The sequence below is a fragment of the Aspergillus candidus genome (genome assembly GCF_002847045.1).
Source record: "Aspergillus candidus strain CBS 102.13 unplaced genomic scaffold BDW47scaffold_11, whole genome shotgun sequence".
NCBI lineage: Eukaryota > Fungi > Ascomycota > Eurotiomycetes > Eurotiales > Aspergillaceae > Aspergillus > Aspergillus candidus.
The window spans coordinates 338,141-350,520 of NW_020194016.1; the positions used below are offsets into that span (position 1 = coordinate 338,141).

A 12,380-nucleotide genomic window follows, 5' to 3' on the forward strand; every position below is an offset into this window, starting at 1 on the left:
CGCAGCACAATACTCTGCTTGATTGCGATCTATCAAGCCCATGTAGCAGGGCTTATGCCTCATTCTCGCCGCCATAGCAAATGGCCACGGAACATTTGAGTGGTCGAGACATTCTTAGGAAGGCTATATGAAGGCAAACTATGCGAAGTCCAAGAGATTCCTTATTTACATTCTAGCTCCTTGGAATTCTACCTCTGGCAGGGATATCATGGTGAGGAAGGGGACCATAGCCCAAGGAGCGGTGATGTGCTCGACGTATGCCATGAATTACTTACTGAGCAGTCATGTGTGTATATACTAAGGCTGCCGTGGGTTGAACAAGAAATGTGTAGTCCGCCTAGAATAATCAAGTACATATTAGATACATATTTTGAATTTACTAAGAGAAAATGCTCGGTGTCTTATCGTCATAATTTGCTAATTAGTATAAGATAAATGAAGATAGATCATCTTATCTAGGCATTCAGAACTTTGAACTAATAATATATTGGTAGATACTTTTGAATAGGCATGCAGCACTGCATGAATCTATGTCTATAGACTAGTAGTGCCTGTTTTATACTGGTGAAGCAACGGACAGAATCCAGTTTGGCTTCAGTTCAGCACTGCAGTAAAAGGGGGTGGCGAAGTATGGAGCACGGAGAGACCAGCCTAATAGTAAAGATAGTTGAAGTTGATCAGAGTTGACACAGTACTAAGGGATAGGAAGTAATAAGAAAAGGTAAACAGGCAAGGAGATGAGGCCATCCGTATAGATCACGCATCATGCCGCTTTTCTCAATCAGGTACGCTATACCAAAGCCAGGAATTCGCCGTTACTGCCGAATAGGGAGTTATTAAGGCCTTGGCAGTTATAGATCATATATCCTTCTATTCTTCTATCCTGATATTCTTATTCTTATTATCGATATAAAAGTATATTAGATGAATATATCGTATAATCTAAAATAATGCCATCAAACAATAAGTCCATAGCATAATCCTTAGCTACGACGCACTAACCACAACCAGATGACGCACCAAGTGGACCGTACACTTCATAAGCAGTAAACAAACCTACCCCCTCTCAACCATACACAACCATCCAGTAACTATCCAGTAATAAAATGGGCGACTACGAAGTCTACTGCTCCCTCTGCGGCTTCATCCTCCACGACCTCTACCTCGAAGACGCCTCCTACGACTACCGTCGGTCCCAGCTCCCAGCAGGAGAGGAAGAGCCACCATGGCTGAACGAGATGCAGGTGATAGGGGAGAATCTGGACTCCCTAACTTTGAATAAGTATGTCCTCCTTCTAGAAGTCAAAAAAGCTGTACAGTGTGCTAATGATTACCAAAGAGTATACGTGTCCGGCCCACAAACCGCATGCGCCGTCGGGAACAGCTTCGACGTTGATCCAGGCGAGGATCCACGTTTCCCTGCGCGGGGACAGGTGCGCTATGTAGATGATGGACGGGCTGATCTTTGCGTGTATGCTCCTATCTCTTGATCTACAGATCAGTCAGAAAATTTCTCACGCATATAGATACGAATGGACCGTCAACGGCTACATCATCCCCTACCACCGCGCATGCTACCATGTCTTGGAGAAGGCTATCGCATTCTACAGTGGCGCACAGCCCATCGATCTTGATATCTTGTATGGAGTTCTCCGTGGTATAGCCGCCTCCCATCCAGAAATCCAGGCCGCCAAAGTCCTTCCTGGCATTGACTACGGCGGGGCCGCACGAGCACACCGCGGAGGCTGGTGGTGGCCACGTCAGGGATACGAGACGTACACTTGGGATCCGACGGATATTCCTGAGTTGCGGGGGTATTATGTTGAAATGCCTTTACTTCAGGGAGCCGACTCTGGCGACGAAGGAGGGGAAAAGTCCGCTGTGCGCAAACCGACCTCAGATCCGTTCGCCGGCCTGCCGACGAAGGTCCTGCACTCCATTCTATATCCCCTGCCGATATCATCTGTAGCACATCTCCGCATAGCGAGTCCGGCAGTTGCACATACAAAACTCAGCAACGACTTCTGGGTGAGCAAGCTCCGCCACGACATGCCCTGGCCATACGATCTCCCCACCAATCTACCCGCCAGTGGCGGTCAACTCGACTGGGCACGCATGTACCAAGACCTCTATCTACGAAGCCAAGATGACTTTCCCTTTCAAATGCGCGGTCTCGTCAACAGGCGACGTATCTGGGGAATCTGCGCGCAGATAGCACAACCCTACGCGATGGCAAAGCGGGCTGAAAAGCCAAGACAACCTCGCCCGCCGATTCTGGACGACCTCGTCGCATCGCCGATGCGCCCGCTGCGTCTGCCGCGGGTGCTGGCTCCCCGGATGGGGTATTTGCTGTTAGTCGATGAGATGGATGGGTTTTGCGGTCCGCGTCCTGCCTTGACGGTGTGCTGGTCCCGCACGGGTACGCTCGCGGGCTTCGAAACCCGCTATATCAATTCCCAGGAGAGAGAAACGATCGAGACAGTCGGGGCGACAGCCCACTGTCTCACCCGCAACGAAGTGCGCATCGCCGCCGACGACTGGATCCGGGGCTTCATCATAACCTCGCGCATCGACACCAATGGAGAGCCATACCGCAGTGTCACCGGTCTCCAGGTCCTCTTCCTACATGGGGACACACTCCATCTAGGCAACACAACAGGCGACAAGCGACTCCTCCACGCTGAAGGCGACTATCTCTTTGTGGGCTTGACAGCGCAATACAGCGACGAATGCGGGATAACCGCACTCTCCCTCCTCCAAGCGCGCCCTCACCCTCAGGATACCCCCGCGCGCACTCTCTCCCAGTCGCAATCCCACCATCCCCACGCACACACGACCATCACCTCCAAGCTATGGAAAGCGCTCCCACCACCAACGCACCTCATCACAGAGCGCCAGCCAGGGTTCTGGCCTGATAATCTCGACCCATCTCTCACACCCATGGAATGTCTTACCTTCGGTCTAACAGAAACAGACCTCGCCTCTATAACAGCCCTCTCAGTGGACATCTCCCTCGGCGGAATCCAAATCCAGTACTCCAACCAACCTCCGAAAAGCATCGGTCCGCGCCTCACAGCACTCAAAACCATGCCTATAGATGGACCCTCCGGAGAACGCATCACGGCGCTCATAGTCAACGGTTCCTCCAACAACGGCGTGGCGGTTCAAACGAACCATAACCGACAACTTACCGTTGGGTCGCGCGTGGGGGGAAAGCACTATTTTGTTCCTGGGGAGCATCAATCCATCACTGGCTTATACGGGGCGTGGAGGGAGGGTAGAATGCAGTGGATATCAACCACCTTCTCTTCCCCGAACCATCCTTCCCCAGACAGACCCACAGCTCAATACGAACCACCCTCGACCCTCCCCATCCACACCCCAGAAAGCGAAAACACCATCCCATGGGACATATCGCCCCCACCCACATCATACACCCCCAGAGGTCCAAGATACGGCACACACACCTGGACCAGCAAGTACGGCGGGTTCGAAAACGAGTGTCCGTCTCCGCGGACGGCATCCGCCGCTTGGCTGGATTGTAGTCGGGGACTGCCTTTAGAAAGGATAAAGGTGGTATGTGCTCACCCGACGAGGCGACTGCCTTTTTCGCCTGTGGGGATTGGCCTTTTCTGGGCGGGTGGGATTGTCGATTGGGCTGGGGTTTCTGTTAGTGGTGATTCTACTGCTGCTTCTACTACTGGTAGGAGTACCACTTCTGGTGATTCTGCTACTACTAATGCTGGTGGTGATGCAGGTGACGCTCCGAGCAACACCGCGAGCAACACTGGCATTGGCACTAGCATTGACAGTGAAAAATGCCCTTGCTACGAAGACACCCAAAGCCCGCTCTCCCAAGAACAGAAATTCCGCACACCACACTTCACCCGAGAGGAGTGGATCGTCAACGATGGCAGTGGAGGAATCCTCCACTCCCTCCGTCTCTGGACACAGATCCCGACAACAGGAACAGGAAAAGGACCCCTCCGGGGCTTCCAATTCGTGTGTACCGGGACCGGCACCGGTACCGGTTCCACCGGGGAAGGTCCACCTTGGGGAGACTGCGAGGGTGTTCCCGGTGGTGTTGTTTATTTTGAAGATACCTCTACTTCTACTCCTACCACTCGTCAGTCTAGAGGTGATACTTACGAGGGTCCTACCCCAGAGGATAAGACCCACGAACACAATACTCATGAGGAGGAGGATGCGAAGGATAAAGCAATCGGGCTGAAAATCTTCATAGACGAGAACGACAGACCCGGTGTGGAGGACCCCAGTTCGGTATATTCTGATCCGGTGATGGTTTGCATTCAGGGTTTGTTTAGAAACGCTTAGTGTTAGGCATCTGCTTTTCTAGCTTACATGTTATATCTTTCCATCCATTCGAAAGTCAATATGTTGATTTATTTATTTATTCAGCTAACACAAACATAACATCGAGTATGTATGCAATCAATTACAAAGGAAATCAACCAAGCAAACAAAGAGCAATAGAAGCAAGGAAATAAGAACAAGGAAATAAATAAGCTATGCACAGGGTATGAGGCAATCGGCAACAGTTGGCGAAATTAAAAGTAAAAGTATACATGTGTCCAGCACAACATCAACCACAACATCACCAACAACAGGGAATCAACAATATTACACCAATAGATAGCAAACAATGCAAATCAGATCAGATCAAACGAGTAGTCAGAATCGAAGGTTCAATCCCTGATCGAAATCAAAATCAAATGTTGAAAAAAAAAAAAGGCACCATGCCTCGCCATCAGCTAACCAGCCGTGTCCGACTCCAGAATGCGCCACACAGACACCACCAGATGCCGGGTGTTATGTATGTATGAATGTATGAATGTATCAGTACAACGACCCCATTTTGTCGCTCTATCCTCCTAGGAGCCCCAAGCCGGACGCCAAACCATGACCAAAAGTAGACCGTCCCGTTGTCGGGAGGTCGATTATGCGCAAGGTGTATTATGTAGTATGAGGGTACTCCTGGTCACATCGCTTCGTAAAGACAAAGAAAAGAAAAAAGGCCACGCCCGATTGGGTTTAGGCGTGCTCCTCGCGCTTGCGCTTCTTGTGCGCACGGCGGTCGACCGATGGCGTGTCGGAGAGTGTGCCGTCCGACTCGCTCGTCGACTTGGTCGCCGCGGCGTTGGCAGCCTCGTATAGCACGCTGCCGAGGGCGTTTGGATCTTGCTCCTCAAAGGTCGGCGCGCCGTTCGGGTCCAGCACTCCCATCACGATGGAGCCGCCCGCGTGGGTGCGCGCGTGCTGCGCGAGATTGTCGCTGCGCGAGAACTTCTTGCCGCACTCGTTGCACTCGAAGGGCTTGTCCTGCGTGTGCAGCGACCGGTAGTGGCGCTTGAGGTGCTCCTGGCGGCGGAAGCGGCGCGAGCACAGCGTGCACACGAAGGTCTTGGACGGGTCCTCCGTCAGGGACTGCTTGCGACCGCGGCGGTTGACCGACACGGGCGCCGACGGGGTCTCGCCCGGGCTGTCGACGGAGCCCTCGTGGAGGGACGCGTGCGCGGCCGGCGACGCGTCGCCGTGCTCAGAGCACGGGGAGCCGTGGCTGGCCGGGGTGTGGGCCTTCTTGGCCAGGGTGGCATCCCCCTCGGACTTTCTGAGGGACTTGCGCGAGGTGGCGCGCTTCTTCGACTTCATCTCGTCGGTCTCGGCGGCGTTTCCCGGGAGGGTCAGCTCGGGCGCGCTGAAGGGCAGGCCCGAGTGCATGAGGTCCTGATCGTCCAGATCCTCCAGGCCGTGTTCGGTCAGGAACTCCTCGCCATCCAGGGAGTAGGTGCCGACGCGTTGGCGCTTGCCACCCAGGAAGTAGGAGCCGGTGGTGGCGGGGAAGTCGACCAGACGGTTGACGAACTCGTCCTCGGAGTCGAGGTCGGAGAAGCTGTCAAAGGTGGGCAGGCTGCTGAGGGGGTCTTCGGTCGCGCCGGTGAAGGCCGGGGACGGGTTCTCATGTACGGGCAGGGTCACGGCCTCGCTTCCCAGGACCACCTTGGGCTCCTCGTCATCGCAGGACAGGGTGGGCAGGGCAGGCAGTTCCGCGGGGGCGGCGGGGTGGGTGGCCTCCACGGTCAGCTGGCGGGGATCGCAGAAGTCGGAGCTGGACTGCTCAAGCGGCAGCGACTGCGACTGGGAGATGATGGTCGAGACCGGGGAGGGAGAGGGGGAAAGGGATGGGCAGGAGCTGTGGGTGGACAGGAGCTCCGAGCTCTGGCTGGCGGTGAGGGAAGGGGGGTGGATGAAGACTGAAGGGGGAGATGTTAGCGCCGATCAATCTGCAGGTGGGGTTTATTTCCGCATTCCGCCCGCCACTTATGACAGGAGGCGCCAGAAATAATACCAAGGATGATCAGACTTACCAGGCGTCATCGGGGGCGAGTCACACCGAGTCCAGTCGGCGTTGGCCAGGATCTCGGCGTGAACATCACCCTCACACCCCTCCTTGACTCCCTCGACCTTCTCAAAGGAAAAGCAATCGTTGAGGGGCGTGTTCAAGGCCCCGCTGATGGAGGAGGGCGGGCTGCTCACGGAGCTGCCCGTGGCGGACAAGGGAGGGGTGGAGGGGAAGTTGTAGTACTCGTGGTTGACGAACCTCGTATCCAGGGGCATCAAGCCGGGAGAGCCCTGCTGGACGACGATGGTGGGCTTGAGATGGGAGGGCTGGGGGGAGGCGACGGGGGTCATGCTCATGGCGCCCCGGAAGGCGTTGGTGGTGGCCATCTGGTGCATGTTCATGACGGGCTGGGCCGAGTAGAGAGGCTGCTGGTCAGGGAGGCAGTGAGGTTGCTGGGGCTGGTACTGCTGCTGCACGGGACCATAGTAGTGCATGTCGGAGGGGTGGCTGGTGAACTGTTGCGCTCTGGATTGCGAATCCGCCGTCGGGTAGTAGGCGAACGACGGATGTTGCATGGTATATGTAGAGTCCATTGTGTGGGTTGAACTAAGCCGGTCAGTATTCGATCCGAGTGCGAGGGGTAGACATTGATAGCACGAACATTATAAAGTATAAGTCGAGGAACGACGAGAGTAGGAGGCCTACTCTCGAAAGGAGGATATTAAGTGTATAACTGGGGGGTAAGGTAGATGAAAGAGTGTGGGTGTATAAGTATATAGAAGGCTATCTCCGGGGCATGAAGTCCAAGAGATGGAACAAGACTCGTATAGATGTCTCGTGTTGTCTTCAGGGTTGTATAAACAGAAGAGTCCAATCCGAATCAAGATGAAACAAATCGAGGAATGAGTATCCAAGAGAGGAGTATGAGAGAGAATGTGCAGAGGAATTAAACTAGTACTAGTAGTGATAATGATTAATGAATGAGAGGAAACGAGGGTTCCTAAGAGGTGGAAGTAATAAGTCTAAAAGATCGAAAGGGAAGAGAAGGAATGGAAGATGGGAATAGGAAAAAATAAATAAAGGATTGAATGAGGATGAAAGAGAGAAGCGAAAGATGAAGAGAGAGAAGAGCGAAGAGAAACGTGGGGAAAGAAGAGAGAGAAAGTGAGAGGAGAGAGAGAGAGAGAGAACGGAAAGGGCAAGATGGGCAGAGAGAGACTAGAAGGATGGGAAGAGTGGATAAAAGAGTGATCTGCTGTGGTACAGTACTTTTATGATATTTATTATTTATTTAGTAGGGGTTTTATTATTCTAGGAAATATGATTATTATTATATTTCCTATCATGATAATATAATATTATTTCTCTTTCCCTATAATCATCTCGATACCCCACAGTCCATGCCAATCCGCCAGATGGTGTCATCCGGCTTGGGAACGGAATTATTAGAATGTCTTCTGGTAGGATCTGATTCTTTTGATGATTTGATATTTCCTCATGATATACGGAAGGTGAGAGGATTATTCGGTTGGCCATCCTTTTGCATGATTAGATTGCCTGATGCAACATTCCCAAAGTGGGTAGATAGAGACCCTACCTGAGTCCGAGAGGGACAACCAACAAGTCCCCCACGGGAAGAGAAGCGTATCTCACTTGGTTCCAGTCAAGTCAGTCAGTGGATCAGACGGGAGGTGGGGTCGGTCAAGTTTCACCCATTCTCTGTCTCTTGTCCCTCGTCTTATTACTATAGTCCACAATAGTGCCATCCCACACGACAACACCACACCATGTTATAACCTGACCGAATCGAATCAAACCAAATCAATCAAATGAAATCAAAACGAATGCCTAACAAGTCAAGAATGCAATGCGATTGGAGAGAAAGAAAAATGGCGTGACGACGCCCATAATCCTGGCCAACAGAAAAAAGACGCGCCCACCTCCCCACCACCTCGGCCGGGGAACCCAAAAAGACGCAAGTTGGGTGGGGCGAGAAGAGCACGAGAGACATGGGCATTCGCCAAGGTTTCCCTAGTATATTACGTTACACTTATTTCTATATTTCATGGTTTTATTATTGTATTTTATTTTAGGATTTGATTTTTATTTATTATTATTATAATTATCATCATTTTTATTATTATTATTATTTTTTATTTTTATAGAGATAGGATTATCCTGATTTCCTGACTCCCACTCCCCTCTTGCCCAATTGAGTGTCAGGACGACTCTGTCCCAAGAGCCAACCGGACGGGAGTGCGGAGGTGCTCGACTGTACCCTATCTCGTGCTCTACGTTGCATCACAGGATGGCATGATATATAATATAGAAAATCTCTCCAAGTAATATAATGGGTAATATAGATAATCTAGTAATCTAAGATTGTCTCATGCCCATCCACCAGATAGAAAATTCAGACACAGAAGACTGGTATGAATGAATCGCCACTATCCACAGTGGCAGTGACCAGACCCGTCAGTTGTCTATCACTTCAAAACATCCCTAAAATAGTATTCCTGTTTCCACCGGTCTGATTGCCTGACTTGGTCTTCCAAGCCAACCTATCTAGTCAAACAGTCTCGATAGACAGGTAACTGAGCAGTCCAAGCCAACAGTTTGTCGTGAAGGGAAAAAAGAAAGCATGCAGCACGCGTCTGCCAAGACCATACCTAGGGCTAGGTATCTGGGTAGATAGTCCGGGAGAAATGAGAAATATTGATAGTGATAATAAGAGTCAATCCTTCTATGGGATACCTGCTTATCAGCGAGAAGGAGAGGAAGGCCAATGATAGGCTATTTGGTACTGATAGTTAACCTAACCTAAGGTGGAATCTTTGGAGAGAAAGACTGGGACTATCCTAGCATTCGGCCCCACGGTCATCCCGCCCGCTGGTTTAATCTTACTGTTCACCACTCTTTTACCAACCCTTACCATACCATGCGTATCTATGCGCCCTTCTAGTAAGATCGTCGGTCAAGCCAGTGGAAAACTAGCCAACAAGGTGCCAGACTCCAAACTCCATTGTCCAAATCAATTCCCCGGGTTGTTGATCGATGGTCTTCTTCCACTGGTATTGGCTACTGCCATATGCGGATCGCTCTGGACTTTCCTTCTTTTCCTTCCTTCCTTTCCTTTCACCTTTCACTCGCTAGGACTTGGAGATTGGAGACTGGAGACTAGACGAGACTAGACTAAATGAAGACTAACGACATGGATCTAAGGACGAGTACCTGGCAGCACGCAGGTACCGGTGGAGCACTGGAGACGTAGCCAAGTGGCAACTCACCAACATGCTTAGCTTGTGCCTGGGTGAATCCAATCAAACGTTGGATCTGCATCCAGAGCAATCAGTCGAACTTTCCCTCCGTCATCACCATGCAGAGTACGAGTACGGATCCATCCACCATGATCTCACCCTACAGACCATATGATTATGATAGCCCAATTGCCGTCCACTAGCCCATCCCGCCCGGGACTTGACTCGACTTTCCTCCAGATGAAACGGATTATCTGCCCTACATCCCGACGAGAGAACAGTAGAGGGGAGGGGGATGGTCCACATAGCGCAAAGTTAACCTTCACGATAGGCAAGTGGCCCATGATGTCGGATTGCGTTGCTTCTGTCAGTGTCCACTGTCCAGTGTCTCCCCAAATCGAATACATCATTTCCGGGGATGGACTCGACGGTTGAACTGGATTAACGGTGTCAACCACTGCCTAACTCGGCTTGTTTTTCGGCCTACTGCAGGAACCAACGGATTATATTAATATTCATTATTGATTTATATAGATACCTGCATGATGCATGCATGCATACAAGCAAGCCCTTGCTTCGTCAAGTCAGTGGCAATCGTCAGTAGTATCCGTACTTACTTAGCACTCCATCGTAGGACGGTTACACGGCCATACAGACTTCTATCGGAGGTGCATATATTGGGACGCTACAGGTGTCAGTTCAGATCATGAAAATCCTCCGATGTATTTGTCATGGTTATTATTAACTGCTCTGTACTCAGTGGTCCCTTTGTTTTGATCGAACGGGTCTTTATCATATTCGGTAGTTTGTTGGTTCCTGCAAGCCTCACAGTATCGACAGTCTTCGTATTCATATTAGCTACCATTATACAGATACAGCACCTAGTAGATACTGTCTACTCCGTACTCTACTTCTCGACATACGACTGAAACCTTATCTTCCAAACCTTGTTGCCTGACAGGTACGATATACCATGCAAGGGACAGAGAGCTGTCAGATGGATCCAGAACTGACATCACAACCTGACCACCGGTCCACTGGGTCGGAATTGATGACTGGACTGTCGTAATGGGGACCATGTCGTATGGTACGACTGGTTGTGGCACGCAACCCATGTATTTTTTTTGTTTCTATTTATTCGACTGATTTCATGCTGTAAGATTTCACTGTAGTGTTAGATACAGGCACTGTATTCTTCAACCGGATATTTGAAATAATGTCAATAATTTCCCTAACAGAACCATAGATCAATAAATGAAGAAGAAGAATACTGGCAGTCTCGACAGTTCTATAATTATTCTAATTATGATCACTACCATGTTACTCAAAACAGCAGCACCCGAATGCCACCCATCAAAAACCTGGGCTCCGTACGGTCCTTACCGTACCGGTTAACCCCCGTCTAAAGATAGAAACCCATGTACCACTGCGTAGTAAGTAATTTTATTCTCGTTCTGGACCGCCATGTCCCCTGGCGCTGTAAATTAGCTGCCTCGATGTCAGGTTGTTTGCGCCTGTTCTGGAACGTTTTGTAATTTCTGTAGAATTTTCTACCCAGTAGGTAGGAAGGGAATGGATATGGAATTGTGGTGGAAACCTGTTTGGGTTTTGGACTAAGAAAAAAATCAAAATAGTATAAAATTAGATTAAATTTGGAAAGACAGTTGAAACAGTGGGTTGACTATTGAAGATTGAAACAGGAAATAATTATAATAATTTAATAACAAATGAATAATCCTGACAGACAAGTATCACCGTTGTCGCATCGCCAAGTCAATTGCCCGTCTGATTAGGGCTCCGGTCATGATTAAGCTCCGGGCCGGTCAAGTATACCTACATTTCTATCATGGTCACTTTACTCCTCCCTAAGCCGGGCGTCAGGGCGTCAGAACCGACAGGATCAAGACGAAGGATGGAACTTCGCCTCGAGGACTGACTGCGGCATCAGGCACCGTCCAACGAACGCCCCTGTCATTGCCACAAAACCGTTGTCGCACAGACTGGTCCGCAACGAGCCAATCCTGTTCCATGATCCGGTGGTGTTGGCTGTGGTGTGTGTACGTGTCCAAACGATAGCCCTGCTGAGCTGACAGGTAGAATTTTGATTTTTCATGGCCATGATATTTTATTATTAGATTTAAATTTATACTACTGTCGGCGCTTTGTGATATCGTCGTCTTACGCATTCTATGGACTGGATGATGGTATTAGGTTGCTGTTGGTGGGAATATGTCCACCTAGTTAGTACCCATTGCGTACTGAATACTAACAGGTCGCTGGATAGTTTCCACCAGCACATCACCTCTGATCCCAATTGTCTGGTCGGGTTGGAACGGAGGCTACGGAGTTGATATTATATTATATCATATTATATTATATTATCATTATCATTATCTTATTATATAACTACTAATGGGTACTTACTATTGTCTCAATATTGGTCTATTATTCCAAGGAATATTCCCTCAACTCAGGAATAATCCTCCAGAAACTAGCAACGATAATCAGGGACTGATGGACCATGATGGACCGATAGACAGGAGACGACAAAGTGGATATGGAGATATGACGGCGCATCCGGTGACGGGCGGGCGGTACCGTACCGTAGGTAGTAGGTGGTAGGTACCTAGGACGAGGCACATTACCTAGTACTTCTGAGTACCCTAAACAGTTAGTTAGTACTAAGGAGGTAGCTAATAGGTAGGAAAAAGTCCCTCAAACAGACATCCGTGCGAGGAAGAAATTAAACAGACCCTCTCGGA

General features: G+C 50.0%; 2 protein-coding genes across 2 annotated transcripts; one reads left to right on the forward strand and one right to left on the reverse strand.

The window, feature by feature from the left end:
- Positions 1-1,106: 1,106 nt before the first annotated feature.
- BDW47DRAFT_124179 (uncharacterized protein) lies at positions 1,107-4,335 on the forward strand (the record flags this gene model as incomplete). The annotated part of the gene is made up of 4 exons (XM_024816201.1): positions 1,107-1,282; positions 1,340-1,471; positions 1,527-3,703; positions 3,758-4,335. The coding sequence occupies 4 exons, from the start codon at positions 1,107-1,109 to the stop codon at positions 4,333-4,335; spliced, it is 3,063 nt and encodes a 1,020-aa protein (XP_024673866.1).
- A 617-nt stretch (positions 4,336-4,952) lies between these two features.
- On the reverse strand, positions 4,953-7,163 carry sebA (putative C2H2 transcription factor (Seb1)). Its single transcript, XM_024820058.1, has 3 exons — positions 7,023-7,163; positions 6,387-6,967; positions 4,953-6,272 (listed from the first exon to the last, which is right to left on the reverse strand). Exons 2-3 carry the CDS (start codon positions 6,952-6,954, stop codon positions 5,053-5,055), a joined length of 1,788 nt encoding a protein of 595 aa, XP_024673867.1. The 5' UTR covers positions 6,955-6,967; positions 7,023-7,163; the 3' UTR covers positions 4,953-5,052.
- Positions 7,164-12,380: the final 5,217 nt, after the last annotated feature.

Coding starts and splice junctions, on each gene's coding strand:
- sebA (XM_024820058.1), bottom strand. CDS start 6,954: ATGGACTCTACATATACCATGCAACATCCGTCGTTCGCCTACTACCCG. Junction 6,273..6,386: donor CTCGCCCCCGATGACGCCTG/GTAAGTCTGATC, acceptor CTCCCCCTTCAG/TCTTCATCCACCCCCCTTCC.